This window comes from Pseudovirgaria hyperparasitica, assembly GCF_010093815.1.
Source record: "Pseudovirgaria hyperparasitica strain CBS 121739 unplaced genomic scaffold EJ05scaffold_8, whole genome shotgun sequence".
NCBI classification, from domain to species: Eukaryota; Fungi; Ascomycota; class Dothideomycetes; order Acrospermales; family Acrospermaceae; genus Pseudovirgaria; species Pseudovirgaria hyperparasitica.
Genome location: NW_022985556.1, coordinates 108,742 through 125,131, shown reverse-complemented (window position 1 = coordinate 125,131; position 16,390 = coordinate 108,742). Strand labels below are relative to the sequence as shown.

Here is a 16,390-nt window from a genome sequence, read left to right as displayed (position 1 = left end):
ACTACTACTACTACTACTACTACTACTACCACTACCACTACTACCACCATCACTACTACTACCACTCCACCCATACAACAAACTCCCACTAATTAATCAATCCCCCACCTAATTGCCTCTTCTCTAATTACCTCCTTTAATCCCCTTTCTTCTTCCTCTTCTTGTTCTGCTTCTCCTTCTTCTTCTTCCTCTTCGTCTGCCTCCATCCAAGCTTGCCTTTTCATACAAATCCCTCTCCTGTGCGGCTCCGTCCGCCTGCCTGGTCCTGCCCCTGTTTTGGTCTGGCTGTGTGTGTGCGAGGGAACCACGACTCCACTCTTTCACTCCGACCGCTTTATCGCCCAGCCAAATCTCCTCTATATCTCCACTCCCCCATCACCACCGACACCCACACTCCACAATCCCTCTACCCTCGCTCTCTCCCATGTCTCCCGTCGTCGAAATCCCCTAAGCTGATCGTTGCATCCATCCGTCAATGCCACTTTCCCCTTCGACGCCGCCCATCTCTACCGCCACTGTCGGCGGCGCTGTCCTACATGTTCAATAACCTCGCTCAACCCTCGTCCACCACCATACCCTCCCGTCACTGCTCGCCCGCTCAACTCGATCCTCAATTACCGCGGGGAGAATGCGCCTTCTTGCTTCCCGACTCCAATGGCCGCGCCACTACCCGTCAGCGCTGCTCCTGTAGAAGCTTCTACCCGCCAGACGATCGGGTCAAGTCGCTGTGTGGTTGCGGGCATCAGGCCTGGCACCATGAGGCCCAGCCGCTGCCTTCTGTCTCGGTCGAGGAACACCAGGGCGTGGTACAAGAGCTGCAGAGAATGAGGCGCAATCTTGCTGCACTCGAACAGAGATTCGCCATGGAATGCAGGAGACATGCCGACGTTGAGAGAACGTGGAACAGCCTGCATGCGAGGCAGTACCAAAACATGAAGCATCTCAAGCTTGATCTCGACGACAAGGTCGAAAGCGTGCTCGACAAGGCGACGGAGCAGCTGGACTCGGTCAATCTGCTCTCGAAAAAGGTCGACATGATTGACGACCTGACAATGGACCTGGAAAACCGCTTGGAGCGTTTGGATCCCGGCGGTGGTGCTGCTGGTGCTGGTGCTGGTGCTGGTGCTGGTGCTGGTGCTGGTGCTGGTGCTGGCAGGCTGTCCAGATCGCTCACTCCCGTCGTCGAGACGCCTCTGCTCGAGAGAAACGTCGAAGAGCCCATGCCAGACATCTGTCGCCATCTGCCCATACGCACCCAGAGAAGAACTGCTCCCTCCACCTGGTCCTGTCGCGTCATCTTTATCCCGCGACGCGCCCAGCGCTACGTTCCCGAGCACGACAGCCTGGCCACCCAGCGCTGTCTCTCGCGTGGCCTACAGCAGGAGATTACCTTTTCAGGGACCGACAGTGCCTCGTTTGTCAACACCATCGAATCCGTCTTTCGCCAGTGCATACGCGCTCGTTCGTGGATGCCTCTGATCGGCTATCGTCCCGCAGACGAGCCGTTTGGCCGCATCCTCTTGCACACCCTGCCCGACGAGCAGCTCGACCGGAACAAATGGGACCACTCCTTCATCGACAGCCAGTGCATCGCACACGACAAGCTGCTGGGAGACTTGCTCTACATTGCCCTCATCAACGACGACCTCAGCTGGACCGAGATCAAGTGGCTGCCTGCCGTCACCGGCGCAAACGAGGCCTGCTGGCAGCACGACGACGACCTGGACGGCCCTGCCAAGGCAAACTTCAAGAGCCTTGATGAGCGGATAATGTACGACTACTCCTACGCCGACCCCCCGCCATACTCTTCACGCACCCAGTCCGAGGCCAGCAAGCGCTTCTCCGGCCTCGACGTCCTGGCCAACGTCTCGGCCCTGCACCCACTCGCCAGCCACAACAACAACAACAACAACAACAACAACAACAACAACAACAACAACAACAACAAGAAGAATGGCGAGTCCTCCTCCTTGCGCAGCTACTCGGAGCGCAGCCTGTCCGAAGCCAGCATCTCGGCCCACAGCGTGTCTGGCGTGTCCGAACGCAGCCTCCCCATATCCTCGCTCGACTCCATCATGTCCGACGACGACCACCACCGCGACAAGAAGCCGCGTACAAAGGCCTCGTTGCCCTCCCTTGCCAATGCCAGCTCCGGCTCCGGTTCGACCGCGCCGAGTCTCTACGTCTCCGGCCGCAGCAAGCGCAAGCTCTCCACCAACACAAAAGTCAAGGAGCCACTGCACATTAACGTCTCCAGCTGGACACCCATGCGCACAATCCGCAGCATGCAGCAGCAGCACAACAGCCACCAGAACAACAGCAGCAGCAGCAGCAGCAAGGAGAAGCAGACTGACGCAAACTCTCGATGATACCCTCCCTGCTCTTCTCTTCTCTTCCACTTACTCTCTCCCTTTTTTTTTCCCTTGTCTCCTCTCCTACCCCCATATTCTATAGATTTCTTTTTGTCGGTGTTAGTGCCAACACCAGCATGGCGAACGGAGTCGCTAAAAGCGATGCGGCGTTGCATGGATTTTGGGTTGTTTTGTTTTGCTATTTAGGCAATTGTGATAGACACGAGTGTATAGACAGAGCGAGAGAGCGAGGAGTGGCACTTTTTTCGGCGCTGACGTTTCAACATGTAGAGAGTTGTTGGGACACACCGTCCACGCTCACAGCCAGCCAGCCAGCCAGCCAGCCAGCCAGTCGCTTGGACACCCTTTGGTTTCGCTTGTATCTTACATATCAACTGTGACGCGCTGTTGGACATGTGGACACATGGGCATGTGCACATATGGCCGTGTTGGACATGTCTATTGTATCTGACTCTCCCCACCCAACAATCCATATACAGACTTCCATCTTCATCCATTCCACATACTTGTTGTACATATCATCACCCACTCCACAGTGAGAGCATGAGCATTCCTGGGCAGTGAGCATGTCTGGTAATTAATTAAGGCAGTCAGTGGGCGTGCCTAGCAAGCAAGCAAGCAAGCCGCAGCAGCAGATGCAGCTCTACCTTTTTAGATAATTAGTGGATGCAGGACCCTCGCTGCAGGCCCCTGATAGTACGGAATAGCACCCAGGGCCACTAGGATGTCTGTGCCTGATAGCTTGATAGCTTGATAGCTTGATAGCTTGATAGCTTGATAGCTTGATAGCTTGATAAGATAGCGCCAGCCTGCTGATTTGATAACCAGCAGTGAAGAATATTATTATTATGATAGCTAACAAGCATTCATGTTCTCTTCTTTGGGTCTGCTCACGTATCTAGTAGGTACGTATAATATTATAGGTATTGTTTTTAGAACATAAGAATTATTACCTAAGCCACCTACCTTGATTACACTGTCCAATTACACTGTCCACGGGCACAGTCCCAACACTGCTCGTACCTTATCCGTCCCATTCATCGCCAGTCTCCGCCGCGTCTGTGCCGCAACCCCGCATGCTCCCATCCATCCCATCCATACATGAAGCATGAAGCATGAAGCGACTGATGGTGCGTGTGTGTGCTCCTTGGGTAACATCCACCCACCCACCCACGCTCTCATTCACTCGCTCACTCGCTCACTCCCGGCCGCCTTATCGCTGTCCTCGTTGTCTCGGTGCGAATGCCGGGCGTCAGCGGACGGGATTGCGATCCTGCTGGGTAGATGTATCCTTGCCGAGTGGGTGGAGGTGTAGTCTTTTGTCGAGACGGGCTTCTATTCCGACCCTCTGCAATCGATAAGCGCCAAGACGGCGTGTGATTCCTTGATTGACTGCCTGGTTATGTATGCTATCCATCACAATACAGAGAAGAGGGCCTGAGATGAACAGCGCTCGACTTTGGTCCATTTCAGTCCATTTCCATCTCTCGTCGCCATGCCAGCCACCCACGACTCCAAGACTGCCACGGCCGACGACGACCTCAAGAGGGTCGAGTCGGTAAACTCGTCGGCCACGCCCGAGCAGCATGGGCATGGCGACGTCCAGCCCAGCCACACATACGACCACGAGAAGAGCCTGGTCCTGAAGTTTGACGTGCGTCTGATGCCGGTCTTGGCCTTTATGTACCTGTGCAAGTACGCTCATCCACGTTTGCATCATCATCATCATCATCATCATCATCATCATCATCATCATCATCATCATCATCATCATCATCATCATCATCAATCTCATCATACTAATCCATCGACAGTGCCCTCGACAAAGGCAACCTCGGAAATGCAAAGACAAAGTATGTCGCCCGGGCATATCCCACGTCCACGAGCACGTGACTAACAGCCGACGACAGCAACATCGAAAAGGACCTCAACCTCAAGCCCACCGACTGGAACATCATCCTCAGCATCTTCTTCGTGCCGTATGTGCTCTTCGCCCCGCCGCTGGCCTTTCTGGGCAAAAAGTATGGCCCCGCAAGGGTGCTGCCCATTCTCATGTTTTCATTCGGGAGCATGACGCTCCTGAGTGCGAGTGTGCACAACTTTGGGGGCATCTTTGCCCTGAGATGGTTTCTGGGCATGGCCGAGTCGGCCTTCTTCCCCTTGGTCATCTACTACTTGACCACATTCTACCGGAGAGGAGAGCTGGCACGCCGGCTGGCCATGTTCTACGCCGCGTCAAACATCGCAAACGCCTTTTCCGGCTTGCTTGCGTTTGGCGTCTTCCACATTGACTCCTCGCTGCCGGGCTGGCGCTATCTCTTCCTGATTGAAGGCGCCATCACAGTTGCCTGTAAGTCCTTGCAACCTCTCCATGCCCTTCCTCCTCTCTCACTCTCACTCACACTCTCCCTCCCCTCGCAGTCTCCCTCTTCGCATTCTGGTACCTCCCCCGTTCCGCCGCCGAAGCCCGCTTCCTCTCCGAGCCAGAACGCAACCTCGCCTTCACCCGCATCCAGGAAGACTCCTCCTCGACCGTCAACGAGCCCTTCAACCTGCGCGACGCCCTCGCCATCTTCCGCACCCCCGCCACCTACGGCTTCCTCGCCATCGAAATCTGCCTCGGCGTGCCCCTGCAGTCCGTCTCCCTCTTCCTGCCCCAGATTGTCGCCCGCCTCGGCTACAGCCCCATCAAGACAAACCTCTACACCGTCGCGCCAAACATCGTCGGCGCCCTCGTCCTGCTCCTCCTCGCCTTCGCCTCCGACCTCTCGCGCATCCGCTTCCCCTTCATCGCCCTCGGCTTCCTCCTCACCTTCTCCGGCTTCATCATCTACGCCGCCATCGACGTGCACGGCCATGTCCAGACGGCCTACTTTGCCTGCTTCATGATGACCTGGGGCACGTCCGCGCCCTCGGTCCTGCTCTCGACATGGTACAACAACAACGTCGCGCACGAGGGCCGCCGCGTCACCCTCACCTCCGTCGGCGTCCCGCTGGCGAACCTGATGGGCGTCGTGAGCAGTAACATCTTCCGGAACAGGGATGCGCCCAGGTATGCGCCTGCGCTGGCGACGACGGCGGCGTTTGGCGCGGCCGGCGGCCTGATTACGCTTTGTCTGGGCGGCTGGATGGCCTGGGATAATCGGCGGAGGGATCGGAGGCAGGGGTTGACGACGACAAGGAGGGCGAGGGAGATTAGTACGGCGTTGCTGAGGGAGGGGCCGGCGGGGGAGGAGTTTCGGTGGTTTCTGTAGCGTGTCTTGATGGGTTGGGTTGGGTTGGGGTTTGGAAAGGACAGGGGTGGGCGTGGAGTTTGTTACTTATGTACTGGTGCTGGTATATATATATATACAACATCCAGTCCTTATCCGGCCTGACATGTTCATTCGTCCAACAGATCTTCCAGTCAGTCCTCCCAGCGCCTCCTTCCAGCTTTACGCACTTAGGTTGGGACCTTTCCGGCTTGGTAGTCCATCTAATCCATCTAATCAATCCGCCTATCTAATCTAATCTCAACACGTCATGGGTGGCGCATCCCTACCCCTATCCACGCCACCTACGACAGGGCTAGGGAGTATAAAGCGAGCGATACGTCTCATATAGCACCCACGACAAAGCAGTCCCCCATACACTGCTAGAAATACACGAATGAATAACGGTGCTGTGTTATGCCGTCTCTGACGATAGCGTCATTACACCAAGACGTATTCCAAACATGCACTGCACCGCACACAGACATCGTCCCGATAGAGATACAGACAGAGAGGCGCTAAACAACATCATTCACCTCCAACGCCAACCCCCCTCAATCACGCCGTCGCAAACGCCCACGCCCAGCGCGCAAACGCAATACTCGGCCGGTCGACAACCCAGTAAAACACCTCCGCCGCCGCGACAACAGCCGGAGCCATGATGACAGCCACAACCGCCACGGCAGCCTCTCTGCCCATCTCGTTGTAAAAGTGCAGCGCGTCGAACAGGCCGATGCCCGCGGTGTAGAGCACGATGGGCGTGGTGAGGAAGTAGCCTGTTGGTATCAGTCATCATCGTCATGAGTACCCATGTATCAAACACCACGGGAAAAAAAGGGGGGGAATAGGGGGAAAGATCGGCAAACATACTAAGCGACCGACGCCCCAGAAAGACAAACAGCGGCAGCCGACAAAACCACCGCACCGCCCTACACGACTCAAGCAATCCAAAAAACCCCACAACAACAAGATAATTATCCACCCGCGCCTGCGGCTCCCGCACATCCGGCCGCGTATTCAAACCCCCAGAATAATACATCCCGGCGTGCGCGACAAGCTCCCTGTTCGTCCACCCGGGGCGATACGCGGCGTAGACGTACGAGAGGATGGCGCCCGTCAGCATCACAAGGACGAAGAGCGGCCATGTGGGCAGGCCGAGGGCCCAGTAGCCGAGTCTGCGCGTGCCGAGCTTGAGCGTGATGGGCCGGCGGAGGTGGGTGGCGAGGGAGGTGTTGATGAGGGTGTCGGAGAGGAGGAGGGCGGTTATGGAGTACCAGGCCCAGGACTGGACCCAGTAGGCGGCTAGGGTGAGGGCGGTTAGGGATTTGATGCGCCAGGTCGGGAGCGTGTAGGGGGTTATTAGCATGGTCATGTAGACTGTGTAGCTACGCGTTCGTCTCGTCAGTTTCTGGGCTTTGCTACAGGAAGGGTGACTCTCAGGGCAACGTACGACTGCTGGTATATGACCGAGACCATCCACAGCATCTGGCCGGGAAACGCGGTGCTAGCAGCCTGATTGAAGAACGCCTTGTTGACCCAGAAGACGTTGAACAGCGCGTTGAAGAACACGCCTGTGTCCTTGATGTGGAACAGCGGCTGCATGTTGCTGTTTCCCGTGCGCTGCCTGAACCGCTCGACGACATGCCCCCACTTGCTCATTGCGCCCCACGCACACAGTAGTGCCACCGCCGTAGGAGTCCACAGCCTCACCCCGCGCTGAAACACAACCCGCGCGAAATCCAGCCGGGCGTGGGAATGCAGAAAGGGAATGCAGACGGAGCGGGCAGACAGGAAGATGAAGAAGGAGTAGAGGAGGAACTGGTTCCAGAAGAGGGGGCCGAGGGTCTTGCGGAGGATGGTGGCGTACAGGGGCCCGGGGGTTTGGGCGGACGGGTCGGCGGTCTTGACGGCGGAGGGGACGAAGGTGGTGAGGAAGAAGGTGAGGGTTGTGAGGAGGGTGAGGAGGCCGCGGAGGCCGAGGAGGTGGGTGTTGAGGGAGTGGCGGTGGAGGGTTTCGAGGGCGTGGAGGTCGGTTTGGATGGTTTGGGCGGTGGTTGGCATTGTGTTTTGGGGAGGGTGGAGGATGGGTTGGGGGGAGAGGAGAGGAGGGGAGAGGAGAGGAGAGGAGGGCAGAGGAAAGGAGGAGAGAAGAGAAGAGGGGATCTGTGTTGCCGTGATGCTGTACTTATCACGCTGGCATATGGATACAACCCCCTGCCTGGATAGACGATTCAACCCAAAAGGTCTATCTCTCTGTCGAATCCACATCTGACCCTGTCGATAGAACTGCTGCCCCTGTTCCTCATCAAGTAGCAGTTTTAACAAAAAACCCTACTAGCTCACAGGATCTCACACACCCAGCATATCCATCACAAGTTCGCGGCAATGATGGCACGCCGAGGATACATACGGATGGATGCACGAATCCACAAGATGACTTGTTGTCGAGTTGCGGTGCATGAACCATGGTTCGCAGACCGGCCGGGGCCCGGGACGATCGATCGGGCCACCCCCCGCCCGGAATGACGGCGATCCGGATTGACGCAAGGCTGACAGGTTTTGGGCCGCATTGGTGGCTGGTGTGGGTGGATGGTGTGGGTGTGTCTTCGACGTCTCCACATCCAATTCATGAGGACTTCCAATCCCTGACCTGACCTGACCTGACTTGACCTGACCTGGCCTCAACACGGCTGGCTGGTGTCACATTCCAGCACTTGAGCGCACGCTCGAATGCCCGAATCATCAATCGATCGATCGCGCCGTTCCACCAAATCGCAATGAACGGAGCTGATGGACCTCCCGCTTCTTCATTCCAGGCCTTGGGGCTCAGCCTCAGTGGTCCACGTAGCATCACATACACGTCCTGCTCGCTCGCCTTTTGTGCCGAGATCAGCCCTTTGCTCGCTCGCGATCCATCCATCCATCCATCCAACCATCCATCCATCCATCCATCCATCCATCCATCCATCCATCCATCCATCCATCAGCCATGCTCCATACCACCGATCTATGCCAAGACGGACCCGTAGCTCAAGGCTGAGAAGAGGAAGAAAAATTGTTTCTTCATCAGTAAGTAGTGCGGGAATCGAGTGTCAGGCTGACGGATCTGTCACTGCTTCCGAGCCCGGCCCTCGGTCCAGGGGGCTGTGATCTAGAGCTTGTTGAAGTTTTTGTGGTGGGAATCGGGGTTTTTGGATATATTCTTTTGGGGTCTCGGCGGCGTTGGGGTAATTAGTACTTCTTTGTGACTTTTGTGACTGTCGATTTATTTTTTCCACTTGGCTGTTGGGTTATCTGCTTGTTTGTGGTCTTCACTTGGCTGTTGGGCTGTCTACTTGTTTGTGGTCTTCACTTGGCTGTTGAAAACCACCGTCCGCTCTGAAGTGTCGTGGAACAGATCGTCATGGGCGGAGATGCTTCTCTGGAGATGAAGTCCTTCTCCCCAAAGGACTTCATCGTAGACGTTGGGAGCGGAGCCAGTTCAATCACCGACGCAGGAATCGAAGTCGCGACAAAAACAAAAAAACCTCGCTTGGTTGCAAGAGTATCGCAGTTTATCCACGAGTGGACCCCTTTCCTTCTCGTGTCCTCGTACTTCCCATTCTCCGTCTGTCTCTATCTCGTCTGCTCGCAGACCTTTGTCGAGGTCTTCTTCTTCATCTATCTGGCGACAAACTTCTACGTGGCAGCCGGCACCGTTCTGGAGGCTTTCTTCTCCATCACACCCATCAAGGAGTCACGTCAGGTGGTGGAGAAGGCGTCGGCCAAGAATTGGGTGTTTCCGACCCCTGATAGCGACTTGGGCATGCTGGATCTCATCCTTGTCGCCTATCTGCCCAACGAAAAGGACATCATCCTGGACCGTGTCGACTACATGGTCAACAAGATCATATATCCCCGCGACAAGATCAGGATCAACGTCTTGTACAACACGCCCAAGGCCATACCAGACGTCGAGAACGACCTCAGAGTGCTGGCAAAGGAACACCACCATCTCCGGGTTGTCAAAGTGCCAAACTCAACGTCAAAGGCCGACAACCTGAACCACTTCCTGACGCATTGCGTTGAGCCTGATTCCGACGTCATCGCCATCTTTGACGCGGATCACTACCCGCATCCGAACGCGAGCCGATGGGCCATGGAGCGCTTTGCACAGTCGTCCGACATTGACATCGTGCAAGGCCGCTGCATCATCTTCAATTCCCAGGACAACTTCCTCACGAAGATGATCGCGGTCGAGTTCGACAAGATATACGCCGTGTCGCACCCCGGCCGGGCCGTCATGTGGAATTTCGGCGTAAGTACAAAGATGTATCTCTACGACATAAGAGTAGTGAACTAATCCCCCCGGCACAGCTCTTCTGCGGATCCAACGGCTACTGGCGCAGCGACCTGCTGAAGAAGCTCAAGATGGACGGCAGCATGCTGACCGAAGACATCGACAGCGCCCTCCGCGCCCTCTCCCACGGCGCCAACGCAGTCCACGACATGAACGTCACCTCCTACGAGCTCGCACCCACAACCTGGCCTACCTTCTGGAAGCAGCGCCTCCGCTGGGCCCAAGGCTGGACCCAAGCCAGCGCCCGCCACCTCCAAATGACCTGGAACGCACCTCCCGAGCAACGGCCCCGAACAGCCCGGATCCGCTTCGGCATCTTCAGCCTGCTCTTCATCCGCGAGTGGAGCTACTACCTCGTCACGCAGTGCACCTGTCTCACCTTCAGCTTCGTCATCTCGCGGTGGCCAAAGAGCGGGCTCGGGGCGCTGCACTTTCTCTTTTTCCAGTATCCGATTGCGTGGTGGTTGTTCTTTCTGAGTGTGCTGTGCCTCGTTGCCACGCTCTGGATTACGAATCGGGTCAAGTCGGAGTTTGTGACACGGTGGGATATTGTGGTGTTTAGTGTGTTTTATGCGTTTTATATCATTGTTAATGCGACGATTGGGCTGTATGGGCATGCGCGGCAGGTGGCGCGGTATTCGTCGTGGAATCCGACGGTGCGGTCGTGATTGTGGTGTTTGTGTTTTTCTTGGTATTGCTTTACGTGTTTATTCACCTCATTCACTCTATAGACTTTACATATCATGTGCAGATAAGGTATGCTCGCCACACATACATTGCACATCACCACATTCATGTCAATTGCTGCACCGAATGCCTCGAGCACACTCCAAACTAGCAATCGATGACAGCTACCATCTCGAATCACATTTCGGGCAATGTCAAGCAACCCGCCAAGTCACCCCCTGCCTGTGCGGCCCTCTCTGTTCAGCATTTTTCGTAGTCTATAGATCCAGTCGAGCTTCCCAAAGGGGAGGGGGCAGTGGTGGTGGTGTGGAGGTATTGGCCCGCCCGTTTCGTGTCTCACATGAAAGCATGGAGTGTGCATACTATGTGTTGTGGTTGTGTTTGGCGCTCGGTGGAATCACGATTCCGGCCTAGAACGGCCAATCCATCTACCCATCCATCCATCCATCCATTCATTCCTTTCCATTCCATCCACCCACTAAATTACCCCTCAAAAGGAAGCTGGAAGCTGCGCATCCACGAGTAAAGGGGAGCTGACACCCCTGATTCCGTTGCTACCGAGCGAGGTACATGGAAACTCCTTGGCGCGGCTGAGATGCCAGGGCGATATAGTGCGCCATGGATTGTTTGGATCGACTTTGTCTAGTGGATGTCTGGATCGGGTTCGTTACTTTGGGTTCCAGGCGTGTGATGGATGCTGATGGTAGGATGGGCTATTTGGTTGGGGATGTCTGGATGTGGTTGTTCTGTGTGCTTGATACTATCCTGTTTGTGTTGGAAGTATGTGGTTGCTATGTTATAGTTTTTGGCGATATATGTAGATGTATATACATCATTTACGTGTTATGAGGATACGTATCAGATACTCAACTATTTTCACGTATGTGCTGTCATATGTAGGCTCGCACTGACGGGATGGGTTCAAGAGCCAATGTGCCTGACCCTTTTCTCTTTCCCATCTGACTGACATGGAGATTGGACTAGACTGGACTGGACGTGCCTAGCAAACATCTCCTCTGCCAAGCTACGAATGGTGCATGCCATCTCGATGCTGAAGTCATAGAGAACATTCCGTTTCTGTCACCTTACTGCGCCGCGTGAAGCTGACGTGGTGTCCCACATGAGATGATCGGACGTGGGCATGTTTTCGACGCCGAACCCCCGGTGGTAGCCTCTTCAATCGGTCCCATCCTCATTCGGTTGAACATTTGCGGGGTCGTGACAGCCATCTTTGGGTGGTTGACCAGGCACTGGTGTACTGTCTAGCCATGTTTGCCACGATTGAGAAGTCGTCAACTTAGTCTCGCGACTTTGGGCGGTCCACGACGGCCACATCTGGCCAAAACTCCATCGGGGCTGGAACAGCGAAACAGGGGCATTACGATGTCATTGAAGGCAGTCGAACCACTTTGGTATACTTGCATTTCTCGGACATGGGCTACAGATCCTGCCGGTAGCGCGCGAACGATGCTCCAGCATATGGGGTCTTGCGCGCAGCGAGCTGGCTGATCGAGCGGCTCGAAAGGCTTCATCCAATGTCTCGATGCCTTGTCCAAATCGGGCTGAGATATCTACATCCCCGACCGTACCTTTCCTAGCTGGTTGTCCAGCATCGGGGCCTACATCGTGCCCTCCGGCCAAAAAAGTGGAACTCGGAATACTGATTACATCTTCACATTCTGGACCCTCAATTCCGCGCTTGAGGCGGAAGTGGACCTGCAAAAGTGATGCCAACATGATCACCATCATGTTGGACTCACTGTAGTCGACCCAGATTCATGAGTTTGATCGACCGGGTGAAGTCCAGCCATAGCTGCAATGGACTTTATACCCCAATCGACGGTCCCTAAATCGATCCGCTCAGCAACTGATCCTTTTCTGCATTCTGGCTACTTGATCCGCAGGGGCTAGTCGAGAGCATCATTGTTCATCCCCAAGGATCTGGCCTGCTTGGTGCTCGGATTACGTCGGTTTCCCCTTGGTCTTTCACCTTTCATGCTACCTTACAGTCGCACATCCTAGATTCCCAAAGGTGCATGCTCTCACAACTATGCTGTATGCGACATCGTTCAGCGTCCTGCGGCGATGCGTTCTGATCTTGATTCTGGGGGCAGGTGCATGGGCAGATGTGCGAAGAGGGGATGGAAGCATATGTGACTGCGGATTCCGCGACTCCTCGTCTGGAAATATATTCACTGATGGCATGGTCACTTTCTTCAACGAGTCATCTACTTTTGATGATGGCTGGATCGTGCAATCTTACAAGAACAAGAAAGAAAAGGGTTGGAATTCCGTCTTTCGACAGGGCGCCACCCCAAATAATGTATATCTGGACTCGTCGTCGGATTCGGCACAGCTTTACATTGACCCGTTCCTGAAGAACCATTTGGTGATGGGATCTTCGATACAGACAGACCGGAGAGATATAATGTTTGGCAGCTTCAGAGCGAAAATGAAGCCGCCTGGAATGGACAATGGAGGGGGCAGCGCCTTGTCCATGCTCCTGCAGATGAACGATACGCAATCTATGGAATTCATGCTTATGAACACCGACATCCCCAATGACTCGTACGCGTGGGTTGGGACTTTTGTCAACGGCGAATTTCCTGACCGCAACCTGGGGTCTAACTTTTCCGTCCTTGCCAACGGTTCAAAGGAGATTGGTATCGAGTCCCCATGGAACTTTACGGAGTACAAGATTGACTGGGACGCCACGACGTTGAACTTTACAATTGGCTCGAACACGACTAGAAGGGTTGTCAAAGCGAAACAGCCCGATCTCCCTGCCGTACCAGTGCCATTTGAGATCAAGCACTGGTCGACTGGCAATTATTACTCTATGCAAGGTCCGCCGACGAAGCGCGGGTTCGCTGGCGTGGAATGGGTCAGAATGTTCTTCAACAGTACCACGACGGATGCCCGCGATTTCGATGCCCGCTGTATACCAAGTCTGGCGTGCTCAGTCGACGACACGACACTAAGGGGTGTATCCTCATACAACGCCACCGCACTCGAGAAGTATGAGCACAAACACCCCAAAGAGCCAAAGAGGGTTCCCGCAATTGTTATCGCTGTGTTCTGTCTGTCTGTTTCATTCTTGGTCCTATGCCATGCCATATATATTTGGGAACCATGGAAGCTGGTACGAGAGCGTCGCAAGGCCAAGTCTGGAACTTCCTTCACGTCCCCACGTGCTCTTCCTTCAATTCGTGTGATTCGTGGATCAAGGCAGATTGATTCTTCAGATTATGCCGATGATGGCTTGAAGGATACATTGATTTCAGACAATGGGAATTCTCCAAAAGAGAGCATGGAATCTTTCCCCTCACGTGCAAGTAGTTCAGGCTCAAGGACTAAGGCTGGACATTCCGATATAAGATCTCGTCAAGTCGACAAGCTCCGAAGCGAGAACCCACAATCATCGGCTTGCTCAACATATTCTGGAGTAACGTTGGCTGACGATCTTACTATTGGCCCTGCTTCTGGAAGCATTCATCCAATGTCGAGTTCTAGCACACTGAGGCCAGGTACCACCCGGCCCACAGCCTCCCGACCTGGTGGTTCCCAAGCCGAAACTCCTCGATATGGAAATTCGAGACCTGGATCTTCTCGGTCCATATCCAGACAGCACCCTGGTCGCTTGGACTTCAGCTGCCTCGGTTTGGACTCGCCAGCTGTGCCTCTGATTACGTCAATCTACCAAATGAATCAGCCACCGTCAAGACCTGGCACGCCTGGGACCCCAGCAACCCCTGGGACACCGCATATAACATCTATGCTACTCCCACGTCACGAACATCATAAAGCTTCTTCGAGAAGCACATCTCGAACTGATGTCCCGACTCACAGTCCCCTGGGAACGCCCATGATAAGTCCTATTGGTACTCCCCTGATAAGTCCTCATGAGAGATCATTGGCGGAAGACTATCTAACCCTGAATGATGGGAATATTGAAGATGATACCATGACGAAGGATCAAATCAGAAACTCAGAGGCGGCGTCTTCCGTGGAACAAGCAGGCCCTGAGCCAGTCAAAAAGCCACTCAATGAGGCAAAGAGGGCTCGAGTCGACTATCTCGCAGGTATTGTCGCTTTCTGTGCGGTCATTGTAACAGTCCAGCACTTCTGCCTCTCTTTTGTTCCTGCCGCAATCTCACCTGGAGACCGGGTTGTTCACCACAGCTCCGAGAACTTTGTCCGGATGTACGTTTCACCTGTGATTCTTTCTCAGCTTTGGCTCGGTCTCTTCTTCACTAGTTCTTGTCGTTTCATGGTTGATCGGTACCTCGAGGATGGCGATCTGAGGCATATTGCGTCAGTTGCAGTCCGCAGGATCCCCCGATTCATGATTCCTGTCACAGCGATAGTTCTTATTGAGTACTTTCTCATTGACGCTGGTGCTACACGGTTCCTTCAGTATACTCCCTCGATCACCTGGTCTCAGTGGCCGTATGTGGAGCGGTTTCCTTCGTTTGCTATCTTCCTGAACGAGATGCTCGAACTAGGCTTTCTCATCCCCAATGGTTTTCCTCAGATTGTAAGTCAAAAGCTCTGATTGATGGACTCCTTGAGCTAACGCACTACTCAAATAGGTATTCCACTACTGCACAGGAGTCTTGTGGACGGTCGCCGTCCAGCTTCAATCAACATGGCTGATCCTTCTCTCCATCCTCGTCATCCGTGAGATTCGCAATCCATGGAAAAGGATGTCCTTTTATGCATTCTGTATCGTCAACGGCTGGTACGCGCAAAGCTGGAACGCGTACTTCTACGTCGGCATCCTCCTCTCCGACCTCGACATAACATACAAATACAGAAAATATCTCCACAGCCACCTCTGGGTGTACTATCCCCTTGTCACCACATGTACCCTCCTCGCCATCGGGGCAGTCGTGTCAAACATTACGCCGCAGCTCACAAAGTTCAACCTGAGTGTTTCTGAGAACGGCTGGCATCCAGACTGGGCCACCGCGTCTCCCGTCACACAGACGAAGGGAAGTCAGTATCCGGAATACTTCGTACCACGCCTAAACGGCTTGATCGCCGCAAGCTCACTGCAAACCATCATCGAGATATCCCCCTTCATGCAGATGATCCTCTCCAACCGCGTCCTCCAGACCATCTTTCCGCACATATTCACAATATACCTGATCCACGGTGTCATCTTCTGGTCTTGGGGCTCCTGGCTGCTCGTCTTCCTCACAGATCACAATTTCTCGTACGACGTGTCTGTGACTCTTGTTGGGGTTACAAGCTATGCTATTCTAGGGCTGGTAGTGCCAATTTTGACGCCAATGACGGATGTGCTGGGGATGGATTTGGCAAGGCACTGGTGGGCATTCGCGAGTCAAATACAGCCGCCGAAGAGGAGTACAATGTTTCCCTTCCCAGACAATCTGCTGAGGAACAGACAGACAGGGGAGACGGGAGCATTGGATCATACGGCCAAGTTGGTGGATGGAGAGGTGGAGAATGGCGAGAAGGAGGCAATGGGTGTGCTTGGTGGTGGCAAGAAGGGAAAAGGTAAGTGGAAGGCGTAGGTAGGCATAGTGTTTGAGCGGTAGTGTTTGATAGATTTTTACGATTCATTGTCTCGGTGCTAGGGATGTGTCGGCTTTGTACATTTGCATATTGTTTGTTGATTAGAACAAAATCAGGCGTTCCTGTGTTTAAGTCATGGCGCAAGTCGTCTCATCGGTGAGGATTGTCGGTGCCGCTTGTGTATACATTTCTCAACTCAC

The 16,390-nt window shown here is 54.3% G+C and overlaps 5 protein-coding genes across 5 annotated transcripts; 4 read left to right on the top strand and 1 right to left on the bottom strand.

Annotated features, from left to right (window-relative positions):
• Nucleotides 1–605: 605 nt before the first annotated feature.
• Nucleotides 606–2,258, top strand: EJ05DRAFT_416718 (uncharacterized protein; the record flags this gene model as incomplete). Its single annotated transcript, XM_033741437.1, has 2 exons — nucleotides 606–1,865; nucleotides 1,989–2,258. Coding segments are annotated over 2 exons (1,530 nt in total), but the record flags the coding sequence as incomplete, so codon positions are not given.
• A 1,609-nt stretch (nucleotides 2,259–3,867) lies between these two features.
• On the top strand, nucleotides 3,868–5,982 carry EJ05DRAFT_528277 (MFS general substrate transporter; the record flags this gene model as incomplete). The annotated part of the gene is made up of 4 exons (XM_033748904.1): nucleotides 3,868–4,067; nucleotides 4,187–4,225; nucleotides 4,283–4,722; nucleotides 4,794–5,982. 4 exons carry the CDS (start codon nucleotides 3,868–3,870, stop codon nucleotides 5,624–5,626), a joined length of 1,512 nt encoding a protein of 503 aa, XP_033600293.1. The 3' UTR covers nucleotides 5,627–5,982.
• A 205-nt stretch (nucleotides 5,983–6,187) lies between these two features.
• EJ05DRAFT_418442 (uncharacterized protein) lies at nucleotides 6,188–7,609 on the bottom strand (the record flags this gene model as incomplete). Its single annotated transcript, XM_033741448.1, has 3 exons — nucleotides 6,188–6,399; nucleotides 6,494–7,008; nucleotides 7,074–7,609. Coding segments are annotated over 3 exons (1,263 nt in total), but the record flags the coding sequence as incomplete, so codon positions are not given.
• Nucleotides 7,610–9,050: 1,441 nt separating this feature from the next.
• Nucleotides 9,051–10,630, top strand: EJ05DRAFT_439073 (N-acetylglucosaminyltransferas-like protein; the record flags this gene model as incomplete). Its single annotated transcript, XM_033741858.1, has 2 exons — nucleotides 9,051–9,920; nucleotides 9,980–10,630. 2 exons carry the CDS (start codon nucleotides 9,051–9,053, stop codon nucleotides 10,628–10,630), a joined length of 1,521 nt encoding a protein of 506 aa, XP_033600291.1.
• A 2,111-nt stretch (nucleotides 10,631–12,741) lies between these two features.
• On the top strand, nucleotides 12,742–16,060 carry EJ05DRAFT_420984 (uncharacterized protein; the record flags this gene model as incomplete). Its single annotated transcript, XM_033741468.1, has 3 exons — nucleotides 12,742–13,801; nucleotides 14,456–15,186; nucleotides 15,242–16,060. Coding segments are annotated over 3 exons (2,610 nt in total), but the record flags the coding sequence as incomplete, so codon positions are not given.
• Nucleotides 16,061–16,390: the final 330 nt, after the last annotated feature.